This window comes from Pseudophryne corroboree, chromosome 5 (genome assembly GCF_028390025.1).
Source record: "Pseudophryne corroboree isolate aPseCor3 chromosome 5, aPseCor3.hap2, whole genome shotgun sequence".
In the NCBI taxonomy this organism is placed as follows: Eukaryota; Metazoa; Chordata; class Amphibia; order Anura; family Myobatrachidae; genus Pseudophryne; species Pseudophryne corroboree.
Window position 1 is genome coordinate 13,559,208 of NC_086448.1, and position 21,582 is coordinate 13,580,789.

Consider the following 21,582-nt stretch of genomic DNA (forward strand, 5'->3'; position numbering starts at 1 on the left):
ACCTCCTGCCCACCTATCCTTCCTCACCTACTCACAGGCGCTACACCTCCTGCCCACCTATCCCTTCCTCACCTGCCCACAGGTGCTACACCTCCTGCCCACCTATCCCTTCCTCACCTGCCCCACAGGTGCTACACCTCCTGCCCACCTATCCCTTCCTCACCTGCCCCACAGGTGCTACACCTCCTGCCCACCTATCCCTTTGCTCACCTTCCCACAGGTGCTACACCTCCTGCCCACCTATCCTTCCTCACCTGCCCCACAGGTGCTACACCTCCTGCCCACCTATCCCTTCCTCACCTGCCCACAGGTGCTACACCTCCTGCCCACCTATCCCTTCCTCACCTGCCAACAGGTGCTACACCTCCTGCCCACCTATCCTTCCTCACCTGCCCACACGTGCTACACCTCCTGCCCACCTATCCCTTCCTCACCTGCCCACAGGTGCTACACCTCCTGCCCACCTATCCCTTCCTCACCTGCCCACAGGTGCTACACCTCCTGCCCACCTATCCTTCCTCACCTGCCCACACGTGCTACACCTCCTGCCCACCTATCCCTTCCTCACCTGCCCCACAGGTGCTACACCTCCTGCCCACCTATCCCTTCCTCACCTGCCCACAGGTGCTACACCTCCTGCCCACCTATCCCTTACTCACCTGCCCACAGGTGCTACACCTCCTGCCCACCTATCCTTCCTCACCTGCCAACAGGTGCTACGCCTCCTGCCCACCTATCCCATCCTCACCTGCCCACAGGTGCTAACACCTCCTGCCCACCTATCCCTTCCTCACCTGCCCACAGGTGCTACACCTCCTGCCCACCTATCCTTCCTCAACTGCCCACAAGTGCTACACCTCCTGCCCACCTATCACTTCCTCACCTGCCCCACAGGTGCTACACCTCCTGCCCACCTATCCCTTCCTCACCTGCCCACAGGTGCTACACCTCCTGCCCACCTATCCCTTCCTCACCTGCCCACAGGTGCTACACCTCTTGCCCACCTATCCCTTTCTCACCTGCCCACAGGTGCTACACCTCCTGCCCACCTATCCCTTCCTCACCTGCCCACAGGTGCTACACCTCCTGCCCACCTATCCCTTCCTCACCTGCCCACAGGTGCTACACCTCCTGCCCACCTATCCCTTCCTCACCTGCCCCACAGGTGCTACACCTCCTGCCCACCTATCCCTTCCTCACCTGCCCACAGGTGCTACACCTCCTGCCCACCTATCCCTTCATCACTCACCTACCCACAGGTGCTACACCTCCTGCCCACTGACACCTCCCCCACTGGTATCATTTTAATGCTCCATGTCCCATGCTGCACCCGCTTCCCTACACTTCCTGCAGCGTCCATTCTCAAGCCTCCCACGGCAGCTACTCCCATGCTGCACCCATTCCCACACCTCCGTTTGCACCCATTCCTACGCCTCCGTTTGCACCCATTCCCACACCTCCGTTTGCACCCATTCCCAAAGCCACTCCGATTCCTACACCTACCGCCCACCGGCTCCAGCGGCACCCACCCTTGCCTGGAGACGCCACACGCTCACACCATGCATTAAACAAAGCAGAACACAGCACATAATAACCGTACCCAGAAAGCAGTGCTGCCAGGAAGGACAGAGGGAAGGACTCAGTCTGTATTGGAGCACAGAATAGATTAGAGAGTGGACAGAAAGACTATGGCCATTCCTACACTGGGACACTGGTGCACTAAGTGTAACGCAAATCCCCCCCATCCCTAATCTGGGCGAAGGGTCCTCGGTGCACCAATTTCCTCCGGTCTGAGCCACAACATTATCAGAGGTTTCTCTGAGGCACTTTCATCTACACAACTTATACATCTGAGGACATTGTCCAGACCCTCGTGCCTTACCTGATGTTCTGCCATCATCTGTGTATCTCAGGCCCAGCGACGTGTCAGGGGACTGGAAACAGAGACATCATACGGTGAATATCATTCTCTATGTATACATGACACACGCACCTCAAGCATAGAGAAAGCGGAACAAGAGGAAGATGGAAAACCATCCCCAGAACACACCTTGTGAGAGGACAAGTGTACATGCCCAGATGCCAAGCGGTACCTGCCCCAGAGGTCACGTGATGCCACGGTTCAGCCTGACAATGGTAATGTTAAATACGTGTTAAATCCTTTTCTCTGAGTCCATTGGGGTATTAGAACATGCCCTTACCCTCCATGCCCCGCTGCCTTCTGGGGTACTAGTTATTTCTAGCCAAGCCCCAAAGTACGGAACAAGGAGGATGAAATGAGCGAGAACAAGGATCTCCTGAGGCGACCATCAATGGACTCAGAGAAAAGGCTGGTCTCTTTCTTCCCATGGGATTACATTGAAACACTGAGGATACTTCTGTGTCGCCGCTACAGGCGGCTACGCTCAGACGTGGCAGTGTGCAGCGCAACGTTCCATATCTGGCATCTATAGTAGAAAAATGCTTTGTGAGCGGAGATCCGGGTGGCCGCCAGTCATCATGCGACCCCTCACACTGCGGGCACTCAGATCTGGTACAACCATGAGCCTTGCTGCAATATAACCATGACCAACAAAAGTAATTACTGTAGTAATGTTGTGTTTGGATGGCAACCATCCTATCTTGTAGGCATCTCAGAGGGCCAGAGAGTCATCTTCAGTGGTCTAATGAGATAAGGACATCAAAGGCCTGACAACGTCCAGAGTACAGTGACCCAAGGTTTGATGGAACCTGGAGACCGCTTTATTAGGGTGTAGTCAGAAGGACAGTGCTGTCTGCATTAAAGGAGAGCTAATAGAGAAAGAATACGGAGATGAGCTAACTGTCCATCCAGACTGTCCGCAGTGGCCGGAGCGAAACGTACGTAGCCCTTCCTCTCACACCAGGAGATGCCGGTAACTGGCACTCTGGCCTGAAGCACGCATCGGTCAGTGCCAGCTGTGCAGAACCCTTATAACGAGAAACAGGTCACCTTACGCAGAGACGCCACAATGGGTCCTCTGCCATGTTCACTACGCCCTTGTGCCACAACCTTCCGGGCCAGTCCGAATCACGGAGACACTCTTTCCTTCACACTGCTACCACCGTCAGCTTATTCTGCTCTGTGCAGTTTCAAACAGACCTCAAAATCCTGAACCTCTCCACTCAAAATAACACAGTTAGGAACTGCAGGCTCTGGCTTTTGGGCTAAGTAGAGATCCGAGTAGAACCCTAACTAATTCTGATGACCTGGGCAGTCTAAGTAACTGCACCCAAACCCATCAGGCACTGAAGTGTCCCATCGGGGTGCGGGGATAGAGGGAGAGGAATTTAGCCTATTAGTGCTATATCTGAAGCCCCCAGACTTCAGCCTGGTCTTTCAATGCCCGAGTGTTCCAGTGCCCCCTACAGGATGGACCAGAAAGTAATGAGGTTTCTCTTTATCTGTGACTGAGAGCTGACTGCACCAACAAGAGAGTGCAATGCTATTACACAGACTGCAGGAGTCTGAGACAGCTGCAGAGTTTACATCGGGTGGCTGAACAATGACACCAAGAGACCCCAGGGTCTGATCGCAGTGATTCGGCCGTGTGTCCCATGCAGCAAACTATAGTCAGCTGAGATGGTTGTGGAAACGGTCTGTGAGCATTGCTACAACTGTGCTCCCTATAGTGTGTGTGTGTATATGTATATATATATATATATATATATATATACACACATATATACATACACACACATATACACACACACACACATATTCAACTGACAGGTGTTAATAAAACCACAAGGGTCACATGGGAGAGGCCCTTCCAGCAACCCAAGCATGACCAAACCCAACCTAGAACCCACAACCACACCCACCACGAAACACCTGTACCTTCTCAGACCACAAGACACCAAGATAAGTTGGGTTTTGCATTCAGACACAGATTGGTAACAGCCCAATCATGTGAGAGCATGCAGACAGTACCTGGATCTCATACACGGGTTTGGAAGACGGGATAGCAGCAAACTCTCTGTAGTCAAACTTCTTGTCTGAGAGAGACTGGAAGGCAGAGCAAGGGGTAAGGAGAGGTGGCAAGAGCGAGCGAGGCATAGCAAGGGGACAGGAGGTAGAGCGGGGGGTAAAGAGAGGTGACAGGGCAGGGAAGGCATAGCAAGGGGTAAGGAGAGGTGACAGGAGGTGAAGTGAGGGGTAAGGAAAGCAGGCAGGGCAAGGAAGGCATAGCAAGGGGTAAGGAGAGGAGGCAGGGCAAGGGAGGCATAGCAAGGCGTAGGGAGAGGTGATAGGAGGTAGAACGAGAGGTAAGGAAAAGAGGCAGAGTAAGGGGTAAGAAGAGGAGGCAGAGTAAGGGGTAAGAAGAGGAGGAAGAGTGAGAGGTAAGGAGAGGAGGTAAAGCAAGGCAAGGGGTAAGGAAGAACGAGGGGTAAGGAGGGGAGGAAGAGCGAGAGGGGCGGAAGAGCGAGGGGTAAGGAGAGGAGGCAGAGCGAGGAATAAGGACAGGTGGCCGAAGGTAGAGCAAGGGGTAAGGAGAGGATGCAGAGCGAGGGGTAAGGAGAGGATGCAGAGCAAGGGGTAAGGAGAGGAGGCCGAGCAAGGGGTAAGGAGAGGAGGCCGAGCAAGGGGTAAGGAGAGGAGGCCGAGCAAGGGGTAAGGAGAGGAGGCCGAGCAAGGGAAAGGATGCAGAGTGAGGGATAAGGAGAGGAGGCCGAGCAAGGGGTAAGGAGAGGATGCAGAGTGAGGGATAAGGAGAGGAGGCCGAGGGGTAAGGGGTAAAACATGGTAATATCAGCAGGATGAACACAGATATCAGAAAGTTTGGAATAACAGACAGGAATGCAGAGAGTGCAGGGAAGGAAGGAGACGCACAGTGACAATGTCAGCAAGATAAAGCAATAAGAGAGACCAGAGTGCAGATACCATAAACCACAGGGGAGAGTCAGGAAGTGCGTTCAGTGCAGTCTATGGAGGATGTAGTGCCATGGGAGAGTCAGTAGGGGTGGCCGGTGTAGTCTATGGCTGATTTAGTGCCAAGAGGGGAGGCTGGTGCAGTCTATGGGGGATGTAGTGCCAGGGGATAGTCAGGAGGGGCAACCGGTGCGGTGTGTAGTGCCAGTGGATAGTCAGGAGGGGCGACCGGTACGGTGTGTAGTGCCAGGGGAGAGTCAGGAGGGACGGCCGGTGCGGTCTATGGGGGATGTAGTGCCAGGGGAAGTCAGGAGGGGCAGCCGGTGTGGTCTATAAGTAATGTAGTGCCAGTGGTGGGTAGAGAGGGGGTTGCCGGAGTGATCTATGGGGGATGTAGTGCCAGGGGAGAGTCAGGAGGTGCGGCTGGTACGGTGTATGGGGGATGTAGTGCCAGGGGAGGTCATGAGGTGCGGCGTATGGGGGATGTAGTGCCAGGGGAGGTCAGGAGGTGCGGCTGGTGCGGTGTATGGGGGATGTAGTGCCAGGGGAGGTCAGGAGGTGCGGCTGGTGCGGTGTATGGGGGATGTAGTGCCAGGGGAGGTCAGGAGGTGCGGCTGGTGCGGTGTATGTGGGATGTAGTGCCAGGGGAGAGTCAGAAGGTGCGGCCGGTGCAGTCTATGGGGGATGTAGTGCCAGTGGAGAGTCAGGAGGTGCGGCCGGTGCGATCTATGGGGGATGTAGTGCAAGGGGAGAGTCAAGAGGGGCGGCCGTCGCAGTCTATATACGTAATGTAGTGCCATAGGAGAGTCAGGAGGGGCAGCTGGTGCATTCTATGGGGGATGTAGTGACAGGCAAGAGTCAGGAGGGACGGCTGCTGCATTCTATGGGGGATGTAGTGCCAGGGGAGAATCAGGAAGGAAGGCCGGTGTGATCTATGGGGGATGTAGTGCCAGGGGAGAGTCAGGAGGGCCGGCTGGTGCAGTCTATGGGGGATGTAATGCCAGGGGAGAGTCAGGAAGGAAGGCCGGTGCGGTCTATGGGGGATGTAGTGACAGGGAAGAGTCAGGAGGGACGGCTGGTGCATTCTATGGGGGATGTGGTGCCAGGGGAGAGTCAGGAGGGGCAGCTGGTGCGGTCTAAGGGGGATGTAGTGACAGGGGTGACTCAGGAGGGGCGGCCGGTGCGATCTCTGAGGGATGTAGTGCCAGGGGTGAGTCAGGAGGGCCGGTGCGGTCTATGGGGGAATGTAGTGACAGGGAAGAGTCAGGAGGGACGGCTGGTGCATTCTATGGGGGATGTGGTGCCAGGGGAGAGTCAGGAGGGGCGGCCGGTGCAGTCTATGGGGGATGTAGTGCCAGGGGTGAGTCACGAGGGCCGGCCGGTGCGATCTCTGAGGGATGTAGTGCCAGGGGAGAGTCAGGAGGGCCGGCCAATGCGGTCTATGGGGGATGTAGTGTCAGGGGTGAGTCAGGAGGGCCGGCCGGTGCGGTCTATGGGGGATGTAGTGTCAGGGGTGAGTCAGGAGGGCCGGCCGGTGCGGTCTATGGGGGATGTAGTGCCAGGGGAGAGTCAGGAGGGGCGGCCGGTGCAGTCTATGGAGGATGTAGTGCCAGGGGAGAGTCAGGAGGGGCGGCCGGTGCGGTCTATGGGGGATGTAGTGCCAGGGGAGAGTCAGGAGGGGCGGCCGGTGCGGTCTATGGGGGATGTAGTGCCAGGGGAGAGTCAGGAGGGGCGGCCGGTGCGGTCTATGGGGGATGCAGTGCCAGGGGAGAGTCAGAAGGGGCGGCCGGTGCGATCTCTGAGGGATGTAGTGCCAAGGGTGAGTCAGGATGGGCGGCCGGTGCGGGCTATGGGGGATGTAGTGCCAGGGGAGTCAGGAGGGGCGGCCGGTGCGATCTCTGAGGGATGTAGTGCCATGGGAGAGTCAGGAGGGCCGGCCGATGCGGTCTATGGGGGATGTAGTGTCAGGGGTGAGTCAGGAGGGCCGGCCGATGCGGTCTATGGGGGATGTAGTGCCAGGGGTGAGTCAGTAGAGGCGGTCGATGAAATCTCTGAGGGATGTAGTGCCATGGGAGAGTCAGGAGGGCCGGCTGGTGCGGTGTATGGGGGATGTAGTGCCATGGGAGAGTCAGGAGGGACGGCCGGTGCGGTGTATGGAGGATGTAGTGCCAGGGGTGAGTCAGGAGGGACGGTCGGTGCGATCTGTGGGGGATGTAGTGGCAGAGAGGGGGCTGCCGGTGCAGTCTGTGGGTGACACATGATAATATAAGTGAGCACCTGAGTATAAACCTCTGATTAATCACTAATATCACTAGCTGTAACCATCCACCATCACCTCCTGGGCACACAGCGGACTGAATGTCATCTCTGTGGGTAATGGCCATGTAAAGTATAAATGGTAGAACTCGGGAGAAAGTCAGGAACCGAGGTTCTCTGTAATAACGGAATGTCAGCTCATATGTGGTAATACTGATTACTGTCATTACTGCGGGGCCTCACTATCAGGTACTCAGGCATACGGCAGCCACATTGTACAGATGGAAAGCGGTAGAACAAGAGCCCCCGCTCTGCAGATGGGACTGAAGCATAGATAGTCCCTAGTCTATTATTTTGTGCCTTGGATTTTATTTTATTAATGCAAATGTAATCACTGAGTCCTACTGGGAGAAATGGAATATAAAAGTAAATTATTATTGCTATATATAATACATTAAACTTTCTGTGATTACAATTGCAGTATAAAGTATAGTAGAATACACACTCCCTATATAGGACGGCAATGAGCGTCAGAGGAGCGCCTGCTGGGCGTCGTCTCCCATAGCGACGGCGCTAATAAGCTCTGCGTACCAGAAGGAATATCTGTGCACGGAGGCAGGGAATTGTTTCCGGTGTGATGTGTGTTACAGGACGTTGTATATCATAGTGTATTGTGCGATAAAGCAGCAGTGCTCACTTATTGGACAAAGGGGTAATTCAGACCTGATCGCAGCAGCAAATTTGTTAGCTAATGGGTAAAACCATGTGCACTGCAGGGGAGGCAGATGTAACATGTGCAGAGAGAGTTAGATTTGGGTGGGTTATATTGTTTCTGTGCAGGGTAAATACTGCTTGCTTTATTTTTACACTGCAATTTAGATTTCAGTTTGAACACACCGCACCCAAATCGAACTCTCTCTGCACATGTTACATCTGCCCCACCTACCACACCACACCCAAATCTAACTCTCTCTCTCTGCACATATTACATCTGCCCCACCTGCAGTGCACATGGTTTTGCCCATTAGCTAATAAATTTGCTGCTGCGATCAGACCTGAATTAGGCCCAAAGTACCATATACTGCGTAACAGATGAAACGCGTCGGGTAGGTTTCCCTCTGTATATACTGGACACTGTTTTCCCGATATGCTGGACACCATCTTCTGCACATATATCTGTATGCGGGTTATCCTCTAACTCCCAGGGTCTTACTGACACATCGTCTGTTTTATACTCTACGCATGTTTTTTGCTTTCTTGTGCATGGAAATCTTAGTATGCTACACTGTGCCCTCGCAATAATATGAGCTGAGGAGACTGTGTCCGCAGGGGCCAACCTGGCCCCCATCCCACGTGGTTATAGGCAGCGCCATTTTTGAATGTACAATAGCTGCTAGGCGCCATTTACACTGCGTTTCCGGCGCTAGGGCCGGGTATGTTTAATAATGTGTTTTTAATGTTATTGTGTGTTGCGCCACGGTAATCCTGTTGGTTAACCCCCGGTGCGCTGGGGGTCAGGGAACGCAGCAGTGCACCGGCGGAGAAGGTAGCCGCTGCAGACCGGACTGCGACACACATTGGGGGGGGGGGGTAACTGTGTAAGCCGGCTCCCGGTGCTGCAAGACAGGGAGTACCAAACGCTGGGATCAGGAGCTACCTCTCGGCAGTGTGCATATACAGTATATATGTCTTCTGTGGCATCTGGAGATGTGGAACGGCTGTTACACTGTATGCTGTCCCCTGAGCAATGCTCACAAAATCTTTGCCTTTAAGACAACGATTGCCTTTATCTTATGACCAATAGGAATGCGACAAACGCAGCCCCGTTCTCCACCTGACCTGGGATGAGCCCAGCGTCTCCAAGCTCCGCCTCCTGCCAGCTACCTATGCAGGGGCCTGGTCAGTGACCAGTGGTGGTCAGACGACGCCAACCAGGTGTGGCAGCATCGTGTCAAAGCATACGCAGCAGAAAGCAGTATTCAGGGGCCTGAGCAGAAATATCCGCCCACCGCGCAGTGGGTGGAGTCAGTAACAGGCGGTTACTGACGGTAAGAGGGAATCCCCTATTGGCCAGGTCCTGTGAGAGCCATACACCCTATCACACATTACAGTGAGACGGCATACACCCATACACGCCTTCCTGTATACACCCTCTACCACTCCGGCAACAATTCCCTGAACCGTAAGAAGGGATCAGCTGACTGCTACATCCGCCTGCACTGACGGAGCAATATGACTATACGAGGCGCTCTTACTCACCAATCTTCCGGGAGATGTTAGGAGGCGAGGGCTGTAATCTGAGGACACATAATAAATATACAGTCATATACGTGTACAACTAACACATCCTTCAACACCACATAAGGGGCAATGGCCGTACGCTGGGTACCTTCCAACGGAGTGGGTGACGGGGTAGGAGCTGGGGAGGGCGATTCTGCCAGCTGCTCCAACGTGGTCCGCTTCCGTCCTTCCTTGGAGCGAGCGATTACTACCTGGGCTTTCAATGCGTCCTGCTCCAGGGACTTCATCCTGGGGCAACGGCAAGTGGAGAAGGGTAAGTAGGGAGAGGGCATGGGAGACAGAGGAGGGAGAGGGATTACAGAGGGTAGGGTAGTGAGGGGTGAAATGTGTCTCAGCACAGACAACCATATATATATAAAACAGCACAAAGTGCACCAGTGACCTACGTGTCTTGTAGCTGCACCGAAACGCATCAGTAGGCGGCTAGGACCAGAAATGCTGCAGCGCTGGATGTAGGTGAGGGACGCACAGGAACAGGCAGAATGTAACAAGGGAGTGGGTTCATCTGCAGGTAATCCCCATGCACGGCGTGAATACATGCTTCCCTCCTCATCTACTAACATAGCGCAGAACCGGAGCTCAGACAGCCACTGGGACAAGTCTCCTCTATACTGTACAGCTCTACATCTCACTGCAGAGTATCACACTGGGCCAGTCTCCTCTATACTGTACAGCTCTACATCGCACTGCAGGGTATCACACTGAGCCAGCCTCCTCTATACCGTAACAGCTCTACATCGCACTGCAGGGGAACACACTGGACCAGTCTACTCTATACAGTACAGCTCTACATCGCACTGCAGGGTATCACACTGGGCCAAGTCTCCTCTATACTGTACAGCTCTACATCACACTGCAGGGTATCACACTGGACCAGTCTCCTCTATACAGTACAGCTCTACATCGCACTGTAGGGTATCACACTGAGCCAGCCTCCTCTATACCGTAACAGCTCTACATCGCACTGCAGGGGAACACACTGGGCCTAGTCTCCTCTATACCGTACAGCTCTACATCGCACTGCAGGGGAACACACTGGGCCAGACTCCTCTATACCGTACAGCTCTACATCGCACTGCAGGGGAACACACTGGGCCAGACTCCTCTATACTGTACAGCTCTACATCGTACTGCAGGGTATAACACTGGGCCAGCCTCCTCTATACCGTACAGCTCTACATCGCATTGCAGGGTATAATACTGGCCTAGCCTCCTCTATAACGTACAGCTCTACATCGCACTGCAGGGGAACACACTGGGCCAGCTTCCTCTATACAGTACAGCTCTACATCGCACTGCAGGGGAACACACTGGGCCAGACTCCTCTATACTGTACAGCGCTACATCGTACTGCAGGGGAACACACTGGGCCAGCCTCCTCTATACCGTACAGCTCTACATCGCACTGCAAGGTATAACACTGGCCCAGCCTCCTCTATACTGTACAGCTCTACATCGCACTGCAGGGGAACACACTGGGCCAGCCTCCTCTATACCATACAGCTCTACATCGCACTGCAGGGTATCACACTGGGCCAGCCTCCTCTATATCGTAACAGCTCTACATCGCACTGCAGGGTATCACACTGAGCCAGCCTCCTCTATACTGTACAGCTCTATATCGCACTGCAGGGGAACACACTGGGCTAGCCTCCTCTATACCGTACAGCTCTACATCGCACTGCAGAGGATCAGACTGAGCCAGCCTCCTCTATACCGTACAGCTCTACATCGCACTGCAGAGGATCAGACTGAGCCAGCCTCCTCTATACCGTACAGCTCTACATCGCACTGCAGGGGAACACACTGGGCCAGCCTCCACTATACCGTACAGCTCTACATCGCACTGCAGGGGAACACACTGGGCAAGCCTCCTCTATACCGTACAGCTCTACATCGCACTGCAGGGGAACACACTGGGCCAGCCTCCACTATACCGTACAGCTCTACATCGCACTGCAGGGGAACACACTGGGCTAGCCTCCACTATACCGTACAGCTCTACATCGCACTGCAGAGGATCAGACTGGGCCAGCCTCCTCTATACCGTACAGCTCTACATCGCACTGCAGGGGAACACACTGGGCCAGCCTCCACTATACCGTACAGCTCTACATCGCACTGCAGGGGATCAGACTGAGCCAGCCTCCTCTATACTGTACAGCTCTACATCGCACTGCAGGGGATCAGACTGAGCCAGCCTCCTCTATACTGTACAGCACTACATCGCACTGCAGGGGATCAGACTGAGCCAGCCTCCTCTATACTGTACAGCTCTACATCGCACTGCAGGGGATCAGACTGAGCCAGCCTCCTCTATACTGTACAGCTCTACATTGCACTGCAGGGGATCAGACTGAGCCAGCCTCCTCTATACCGTACAGCTCTACATCGCACTGCAAGGGATCAGACTGAGCCAGCCTCCTCTATACCGTACAGCTCTACATCGCACTGCAGGGGATCAGACTGAGCCAGCCTCCTCTATACTGTACAGCTCTACATCGCACTGCAGAGGATCAGACAGAGCCAGCCTCCTCTATACCGTACAGCTCTACATCGCACTGCAGGGGATCAGACTGAGCCAGCCTCCTCTATACTGTACAGCTCTACATCGCACTGCAGAGGATCAGACAGAGCCAGCCTCCTCTATACCGTACAGCTCTACATCGCACTGCAGGGGATCAGACTGAGCCAGCCTCCTCTATACTGTACAGCTCTACATCGCACTGCAGAGGATCAGACAGAGCCAGCCTCCTCTATACCGTACAGCTCTACATCGCACTGCAGGGGATCAGACTGAGCCAGCGCTGGAGTATGGAAGATATTGCTCCAGTCACAGGTACAAGGAGCGCCAGGTAAAGCGTCTTTATTCCACTGCTCAATATACAAAATAAAAGCTGCTTAGAACGTTTGTGTTGATGGCTCATTCCGGAGGCTGAGGTGATCGTTATCATTATGATGAGATCTGGGACACGATGCTATAGAATGACCTCAGGTGTGAGTTGCACATTACACACTAGGGGGCGCTGTGGGACAGTCTCCTTACTGGCTCCACTGGAACAAAACACCCCGTCATTTTCTGTATGAGAGCCGGGTTCCTCCCAATCACCAGCCATGTCACTGGCCCCGACTAATGAGGCGCTACGAGAGCCACAGGGTCCTAACGCTCATCTGTGACCCGCCGGAAGATAACGCGTACACGCTACATCTATGGCGCACAGAGCATTAATGCATCAATCCTGGTTTAGAAGATAGTGGTCGGAGGTGGGTGTGGCCAGAGGGGGTGTGGCCGGTCACCACAAAGGGACATGGCCAACTATTAGCAAAAACATGCGAAGAACTGGGCCCCTTTATACAGGAGGGGACAGGACCACCTACTTCTATTGGCAGGAAGGATAATTTTGGTGTCGTTTCCATAGAAACACAGCAAACACCAAAGTTCATCCATCATCCGGCTCTACCAAGTTACTGCCAACTAGAGGATGGGGCCCACCGGTGATTTCCCCTGTACCCTGTGGGCCAGCCCGGCCCTACGCCCCTTGCTATAAAACCAGGGTATTCCAACCCATCCAGTGTTCCTCAGTGTAACTCAGACACACAACGATCAGCTGACAGACGGAAAGCCGCGTGCTGCACAGGGACATGCAGTGCGTGTGCAGACATTGTAGCCCGGGAATCACCGCTGCCCGCTGTACATGCTTCTAGCCGGGCACAGTGAGCTCACACCTGCTGCCGTCCTCCGGCGTTCGGGGTCTTTGCTGCCGAGCCTGGTATAGCTTCTTTGCCAGAGACTGCTCATACTGCTTAATACTGTCCTCCAGAGTGCTGCCCGCGGGGGACAGGAAGCGAGACAGCAGGAAGAGGAGAGAGAAAGGAAACAACAGCGTGAGGATAGAGACAGCAGGAACATCTCATGTCAGAGAGACAGCAGAAAAGCAGGTAATAGTGAGGCGGCTCCGCATGGGACAGGCACTGTAAGAGCCGGGGAGCGGAGCCGCAGGGTGTACAGTAAGGGAAGGGGCGAGTACAGGGGGAAAGGGGCTGGTCAGGTGGGAAACACTGGGAAAGAGGAGGAGAGGCAGAAAGTGAACACAATTAGAATACTGCATAACCGTCGCTCCATACGCTGAATGTCTCGGCAGCTCTGGGAATGGAGGACGCTGAAAATAAAGACGTTATTTCTGACGGAGAGCCGGACAGTGACAGATGTCAGACGCAGGAGGAATATAAAGCAGGGACAAGAGGACAGAAGCAAGGGGGTCATCACCATAACATCCCACCCTTTCCCAAGCATCCAGCAGAACTACAACTCCCAGCTTGCGCAGTCAGCCGTGGGTGATTTTTACCTTGCAGCTCTCCACATGGCTCTCTTTTCAGCTTGTAATGCTCTGCGCTCTGCAGGGGACAGCTGCATCTCTTGCTCCGTAAGCTCAGGGCTCTGCACCCTTAGTCGCTCCTGAAGACGACGCTCTGCTTTGGCAGTACGCACCGGGGCCACCCCATCTGTGCCACCAGGGTAAACAGGACTCAGTCTGTGTGACAAGAGAATAACGACTGATTATGAGGCAGCGAGGGCTGTGTGACGGGAGGAGGAGGTGGCAGCCAGGGCTGTGTGACGGGAGGAGGAGGTGGCAGCCAGGGCTGTGTGACGGGAGGAGGAGGTGGCAGCCAGGGCTGTGTGACGGGAGGAGGAGGTGGCAGCCAGGGCTGTGTGACGGGAGGAGGAGGTGGCAGACAGGGCTGTGTGACGGGAGGAGGAGGTGGCAGCCAGGGCTGTGTGACGGGAGGAGGAGGCGGCAGCCAGGGCTGTGTGACGGGAGGAGGAGGCGGCAGCCAGGGCTGTGTGACGGGAGGAGGAGGTGGCAGCCAGGGCTGTGTGACGGGAGGAGGAGGTGGCAGCCAGGGCTGTGTGACGGGAGGAGGAGGTGGCAGCCAGGGCTGTGTGACGGAAGGAGGTGGCAGCCAGGGCTGTGTGATGAGAGAAGGCGGCAGAGAGGGCTGTGTGACGGGAGGAGGAGGAGGTGGCAGCCAGGGCTGTGTGATGAGAGTAGGCGGCAGCCAGGGCTGTGTAACGGGAGGAGGTGGCAGCCAGGGCTGTGTGACGGGAGGAGGTGGCAGCCAGGGCTGTGTGACGGGAGGAGGAGGCAGCCAGGGCTGTGTGACGGGAGGAGGAGGCAGCCAGGGCTGTGTGACGGGAGGAGGAGGCAGCCAGGGCTGTGTGACGGGAGGAGGAGGAGGTGGCAGCGAGGGCTGTGTGATGAGAGAAGGCAGCAGCCAGGGCTGTGTGACGGGAGGAGGTGGCAGCCAGGGCTGTGAGACGGGAGGAGGTGGCAGCCAGGGCTGTGTGACGGGAGGAGGTGGAGGTGGCAGCGAGGGCTGTGTGATGAGAGAAGGCAGCAGCCAGGGCTGTGTGACGGGAGGAGGAGGAGGTGGCAGCGAGGGCTGTGTGATGAGAGAAGGCAGCAGCCAGGGCTGTGTGACGGGAGGAGGTGGCAGCCAGGGCTGTGTGACGTGAGGAGGAGGTGGCAGCCAGGGCTGTGTGACGTGAGGAGGAGGTGGCAGCCAGGGCTGTGTGACGTGAGGAGGAGGTGGCAGCCAGGGCTGTGTGACGGGAGGAGGAGGTGGCAGCCAGGGCTGTGTGACGGGAGGAGGAGGAGGTGGCAGCGAGGGCTGTGTGATGAGAGAAGGCAGCAGCCAGGGCTGTGTGACGGGAGGAGGTGGCAGCCAGGGCTGTGTGACGTGAGGAGGAGGTGGCAGCCAGGGCTGTGTGACGTGAGGAGGAGGTGGCAGCCAGGGCTGTGTGACGGGAGGAGGAGGTGGCAGCCAGGGCTGTGTGACGGGAGGAGGAGGTGGCAGCCAGGGCTGTGTGACGGGATGAGGAGGTGGCAGCCAGGGCTGTGTGACGGGAGGAGGAGGTGGCAGCCAGGGCTGTGTGACGGGAGGAGGAGGTGGCAGCCAGGGCTGTGTGACAGGATGAGGAGGTGGCAGCCAGGGCTGTGTGACGGGAGGAGGAGGTGGCAGCCAGGGCTGTGTGACGGGAGGAGGAGGTGGCAGCCAGGGCTGTGTGACGGGAGGAGGAGGTGGCAGCCAGGGCTGTGTGACGGGAGGAGGAGGTGGCATCTAGGGCTGTGTGACGGGAGGAGGTGGCAGCCAGGGCTGTGTGACGGGAGGAGGTGGCAGCCAGGGCTGTGTGACGGGAGGAGGAGGTGGCATCCAGGGCTGTGTGACGGGAGGAGGAGGTGGCATCCAGGGCTGTGTGACGGGAGGAGGAGGTGGCATCCAGGGCTGTGTGACAGGATGAGGAAGAGGTGGCAGCCAGGGCTGTGTGACAGGAGGAGGTGACAGTGAGGAGGGAGGAGGAATGGGTCGTGATGACCGCTGTGTGCAGAAGGAGGGAGGAGGGGGCAGTGAGGGCCGTGCGACGGGAGGAGGGGTCGTGACGGCCGTGCGACGGGAGGAGGGGGCAGTGAGGGCCGTGCGACGGGAGGAGGGGTCGTGAGGGCCGTGCGACGGGAGGAGGGGGCAGTGAGGGCCGTGCGACGGGAGGAGGGGGCAGTGTGGGCCGTGCGACGGGAGGAGGGGGCAGTGTGGGCCGTGCGACGGGAGGAGGGGGCAGTGAGGGCCGTGCGACGGGAGGAGGGGGCAGTGAGGGCCGTGCGACGGGAGGAGGGGGCAGTGACGGGCGTGCGACGGGAGGAGGGGGCAGTGACGGGCGTGCGACGGGAGGAGGGGTCAGTGACGGGCGTGCGACGGGAGGAGGGGGCAGTGTGGGCCGTGCGACGGGAGGAGGGGGCAGTGTGGGCCGTGCGACGGGAGGAGGGGGCAGTGAGGGCCGTGCGACGGGAGGAGGGGGCAGTGAGGGCCGTGCGACGGGAGGAGGGGGCAGTGAGGGCCGTGCGACGGGAGGAGGGGTCAGTGACTGGCGTGCGACGGGAGGAGGGGTCAGTGACGGGCGTGCGACGGGAGGAGGGGGCAGTGAGGGCCGTGCGACGGGAGGAGGGGGCAGTGAGGGCCGTGCGACGGGAGGAGGGGGCAGTGTGGGCCGTGCGACGGGAGGAGGGGGCAGTGAGGGCCGTGCGACGGGGGCAGTGAGGGCCGTGCGACGGGAGGAGGGGGCAGTGTGGGCCGTGCGACGGGAGGAGGGGGCAGTGTGGGCCGTGCGACGGGAGGAGGGGGCAGTGTGGGCCGTGCGACGGGAGGAGGGGGCAGTGAGGGCCGTGCGACGGGAGGAGGGGGCAGTGAGGGCCGTGCGACGGGAGGAGGGGGCAGTGACGGGCGTGCGACGGGAGGAGGGGTCAGTGACGGGCGTGCGACGGGAGGAGGGGGCAGTGTGGGCCGTGCGACGGGAGGAGGGGGCAGTGTGGGCCGTGCGACGGGAGGAGGGGGCAGTGAGGGCCGTGCGACGGGAGGAGGGGGCAGTGAGGGCCGTGCGACGGGAGGAGGGGGCAGTGAGGGCCGTGCGACGGGAGGAGGGGTCAGTGACTAGCGTGCGACGGGAGGAGTGGTCAGTGACGGGCGTGCGACGGGAGGAGGGGGCAGTGAGGGCCGTGCGACGGGAGGAGGGGGCAGTGAGGGCCGTGCGACGGGAGGAGGGGGCAGTGTGGGCCGTGCGACGGGAGGAGGGGGCAGTGAGGGCCGTGCGACGGGGGCAGTGAGGGCCGTGCGACGGGGGCAGTGAGGGCCGTGCGACGGGGGCAGTGAGGGCCGTGCGACGGGGGCAGTGAGGGCCGTGCGACGGGGGCAGTGAGGGCCGTGCGACGGGGGCAGTGAGGGCCGTGCGACGGGGGCAGTGAGGGCCGTGCGACGGGGGCAGTGAGGGCCGTGCGACGGGGGCAGTGAGGGCCGTGCGACGGGAGGAGGGGGCAGTGACAGGAGGAGGGGGCAGTGACAGGAGGAGGGGGCCGTGATGGCTGTGTGACAGGAGAAGGAAGAGGCAGTGACCAACAGTCAGAAAGAAATAGACCATCAAAGAGCTGCTGTCTCTCACCCAGTCATGGAGTTAGGTCTCTGCTCCACCCTGAAAGCTTCTTCCAGTGAATTTCTCTGAGACTCTGATGGTGATAACCTGCAAAAGAGACCGTGAATCCTAATGACTGATAATCAACGTAACCTGGGACCTCTACCCCCTGACGCTGCCCACCACCTCCCGACCCCCAAAACCGCCTGATACCTCCATAGCCTCAACACCGCCCCATACCTCCATAGCCTCAACACCGCCCCATACCTCCATAGCCTCAACACCGCCCGATACCTCCAGACCACCAAAACTTCCAGAGACTTCCACAACACAACACTGCCTGACACCTCCATACTTCTGACAGATCCAGAGCCGCATCGCTGCCTGGCACATGCTTACTCCGCGCACCCCGACAGTTCCAGACCTCTGGTGCTGCCCAACACCACCTACCAATCCAGTGATTGCACCCACCTTACACAGTGCTGCCCTGACACCTAAAGAGCTTCCCAATACGGCCTAGCACCTCCGACCCAACACTTCCAACCCCACACCAATGCCTGTGTGCACCCCGGGGAACAGACACGATACATCCACTGCAGTGACGGCGTGTCTAACGGAACAGGAGTGCGCGGAGAATAGGAGGGTGCAAACCCCCTTACATCTGCGATCACAGAGAAGCTTCTCACCCGGGGAGCGAGGACAGGCTCCCACCATCCACACCTTCCGTGAATACGTTGCTAGGGGTGCTGGGGCCCGCCGTCCTCGGACTGTAGTCTTCTGGAATCACCTCATCCTCTTCCCGCAAGAGCTGTTCCCGCTTCATCTGAATCTTTCGGTCTGAGGGAGATGGGGGAAGAAATCATTCAATACAACAAAGAAGAGACAGAGGACAAGCGGTGGAATAGGTGTCTCACGGTCACACTCACACTCCTCCTCCTTCATCTTCCTGAGATCGTCCTCCCCCACCAGGGAGACGCGTTTCGGCGGACGCTCCGCTTGCTGCTGCTTCATGTCCATCTCAAAGTATTTTTGCCTCTCGCGGAACGATCGCTGCTCAGGACTGTCCAGGCCCTAAGGACAGAAAGAACGGTCACTGACGTCCAGATCCGTCATCGCGTTCTGCATTTGGCGGATAGGGTCGGTACGGCCACATCGAGGCGGCCAACTCTGACCGCAGGCGGAGATCCACACTACGAGAGACTTGCAAGCGTCTCTGAATGAGGCCCAGCGACTGATAGTCACAGAGAACGGCAGGATTTACTTGTTTTTCATTTCTGTTTTAATGGAACGTTAAGGGCGACACCTTTTATATAATATGTACAGCAATAAAGACGACACGTTCTAAAAACCCAATACAACACCACAACGGGCAGGTTGCCGCCATGGACTTCCAAAGTAGCGCACCTAGATGCCACCAGTGTCTGAGACAGACGTCACTCACCTCCGGGGTGGTGCAAGGTCGGTCGGGGGTTCTGGGCGATGCAGGTTCCTGTACGATATAAAGGAAGATTCCATTGTTACTCACACTGGGTGCTGGTGTAGCAGCGTAACAACACACAGGCACTTTGTGCATCTTATGAAGTCACACACGCGCATCATATCCCAATAGACCAGTACCTGGCGCTCAGCGGCAGGGTGTGCAGAGGGGACAGCGGAAAGCGTTTTATAGGCTTGTCTGGTGTTTGCAAGGAGCCCATCGTTAGGGGAAGAAGAGGAGGGCTGAGGAGGAAAGGAAAAGAGAACAAATGTCATTACACAGCATTATAAGACGCCATCGCTGGAGAGCGGAAAAAACGGAGAGGAGATTCCTGGTCAAAAGATCAGCCAATAAAATAGAGCGCCAGCACGTTCCGTGGCAGAGTATTACTAGACATCAAGTGCAGGGGGAAGAGTTCACATAAACTAGATTATAATGTATGTCTCACCGCAACACATACACTAACACCCCATATACAAGGCAGTCACATCTCGTAACCACACCCACAGCGTCATCACAAACCGCACTAACATACCCTGTAATGTAACGATCTAGAAAAGCCGGTATCATATAATCCCCGGTACTGCTCCTCTCCTCTGGAACGCACTCCCCTGACTCCACCAGCCCGCAATGTTACGCACAAGCTCTGGCACGTAGCTCCTATACTCCATCTTTATCTAAATGACCCCTCCTGTATTTCTGGGCAGAAAGCTGCTCTCAGCGTACAATAAAACCCCAGCGAGTAACACTGCGTGTAATCCCCATGTGACGCAGCTTCCAGTGACGAGACAGCAGGCGTGCAGGCTAGCGGTGGGGAAGGGGGCACTAGTTGCTGGAGTGCCAAGCGTCACCCTCTGTGCTGGCGGCAGCTGGGTGACTGTAAGGGGAATGCAGACTCACTACCGTAGCTGGATCCACTTACCGGTCGGCTGTCACCGTGGCTCAAAAAGTTTATAGAGGCCTGAAATCAGAAAAGAGAAGTGTTACAGTGTATCGCGTGGTAACTACAGTACAGATACTACACAGCGGAGAGGGGCGTCACTACTGTACGTACAGCGGAGGGGGGCGCCACTACTGTACGTACAGCGGAGGGGGGCGTCACTACTGTACGTACAACGGAGAGGGGCGTCACTACTGTACGTACAGCGGAGAGGGGCGCCACTACTGCACGTACAGCGGAGAGGGGCGTCACTACTGTACGTACAACGGAGAGGGGCGCCACTACTGCACGTACAGCGGAGAGGGGCGTCACTCCTGTACGTACAGCGGAGGGGGGCGTCACTCCTGTACGTACAGCGGAGAGGGGCGCCACTACTGCACGTACAGCGGAGAGGGGCGTCACTACTGTACGTACAGCGGAGAGGGGCGCCACTACTGCACGTACAGCGGAGAGGGGCGTCACTACTGTACGTACAGCGGAGAGGGGCGTCACTACTGTACGTACAGCGGAGAGGGGAGTCACTACTGTACGTACAGCGGAGGGGGCGTTACTACTGTACGTACAGCGGAGAGGGGCGCCACTACTGTACGTACAGCGGAGAGGGGCATCACTACTGTACGTACAACGGAGAGGGGCGTTACTACTGTACGTACAGCGGAGAGGGGCGTCACTACTGCACGTACAGCGGAGAGGGGCGTCACTACTGTACGTACAACGGAGAGGGGCGTTACTACTGTACGTACAACGGAGAGGGGCGTCACTACTGCACGTACAGCGGAGAGGGGCGTCACTACTGTACGTACAACGGAGAGGGGCGTTACTACTGTACGTACAGCGGAGAGGGGAGTCACTACTGTACGTACAGCGGAGAGGGGCGTCACTACTGTACGTACAGCGGAGAGGGGCGTCACTACTGTACGTACAGCGGAGAGGGGCGTCACTACTGCACGTACAGCGGAGAGGGGCGTTACTACTGTACGTACAGCGGAGAGGGGCGTCACTACTGTACGTACAGCGGAGAGGGGCGCCACTACTGTACGTACAGCGGAGAGGGGCGCCACTACTGCACGTACAGCGGAGGGGGGGCGTCACTCCTGTACGTACAGCGGAGGGGGGCGCCACTCCTGTACGTACAGCGGAGGGGGGGCGCCACTCCTGTACGTACAGCGGAGGGGGGCGCCACTACTGTACGTACAGCGGAGGGGGGCGCCACTACTGTACGTACAGCGGAGGGGGGCGCCACTACTGTACGTACAGCGGAGAGGGGCGCCACTACTGTACGTACAGCGGAGGGGGGCGCCACTACTGTACGTACAGCGGAGGGGGGCGCCACTACTGTACGTACAGCGGAGAGGGGCGTCACTACTGTACGTACAGCGGAGAGGGGCATCACTACTGTACGTACAGCGGAGAGGGGCGTCACTACTGTACGTACAGCGGAGAGGGGCGTCACTACTGTACGTACAGCGGAGGGGGGCGTCACTACTGTACGTACAGCGGAGAGGGGCGTCACTACTGTACGTACAGCGGAGAGGGGCGTCACTACTGCACGTATAGCGGAGAGGGCGTCACTACTGTACGTACAGCGGAGAGGGGCGTCACTACTGTACGTACAGCGGAGAGGGGCGTCACTACTGTACGTACAGCGGAGAGGGGCGTCACTACTGCACGTATAGCGGAGAGGGCGTCACTACTGTACGTACAGCGGAGAGGGGCGCCACTACTGTACGTACAGCGGAGAGGGGCGTCACTACTGCACG

The 21,582-nt window shown here is 57.4% G+C and overlaps 1 protein-coding gene across 1 annotated transcript in view; it reads right to left on the minus strand.

Moving 5' to 3' along the window:
- SCRIB (scribble planar cell polarity protein) overlaps positions 1-21,582 on the minus strand; it is a 341,504-nt gene that overhangs the window by 4,196 nt on the left and 315,726 nt on the right. The window contains exons 32-43 of the mRNA XM_063924738.1: positions 19,805-19,843; positions 19,023-19,124; positions 18,847-18,894; positions 18,332-18,476; positions 18,092-18,242; positions 17,436-17,513; positions 13,795-13,980; positions 13,175-13,273; positions 9,537-9,676; positions 9,407-9,444; positions 3,953-4,027; positions 1,883-1,934 (exon numbers count right to left, since the gene is read on the minus strand). Coding sequence (XP_063780808.1) covers positions 1,883-1,934; positions 3,953-4,027; positions 9,407-9,444; positions 9,537-9,676; positions 13,175-13,273; positions 13,795-13,980; positions 17,436-17,513; positions 18,092-18,242; positions 18,332-18,476; positions 18,847-18,894; positions 19,023-19,124; positions 19,805-19,843 — 1,153 coding nt within the window. The remainder of the gene's footprint in view (positions 1-1,882; positions 1,935-3,952; positions 4,028-9,406; positions 9,445-9,536; positions 9,677-13,174; positions 13,274-13,794; positions 13,981-17,435; positions 17,514-18,091; positions 18,243-18,331; positions 18,477-18,846; positions 18,895-19,022; positions 19,125-19,804; positions 19,844-21,582) is intronic.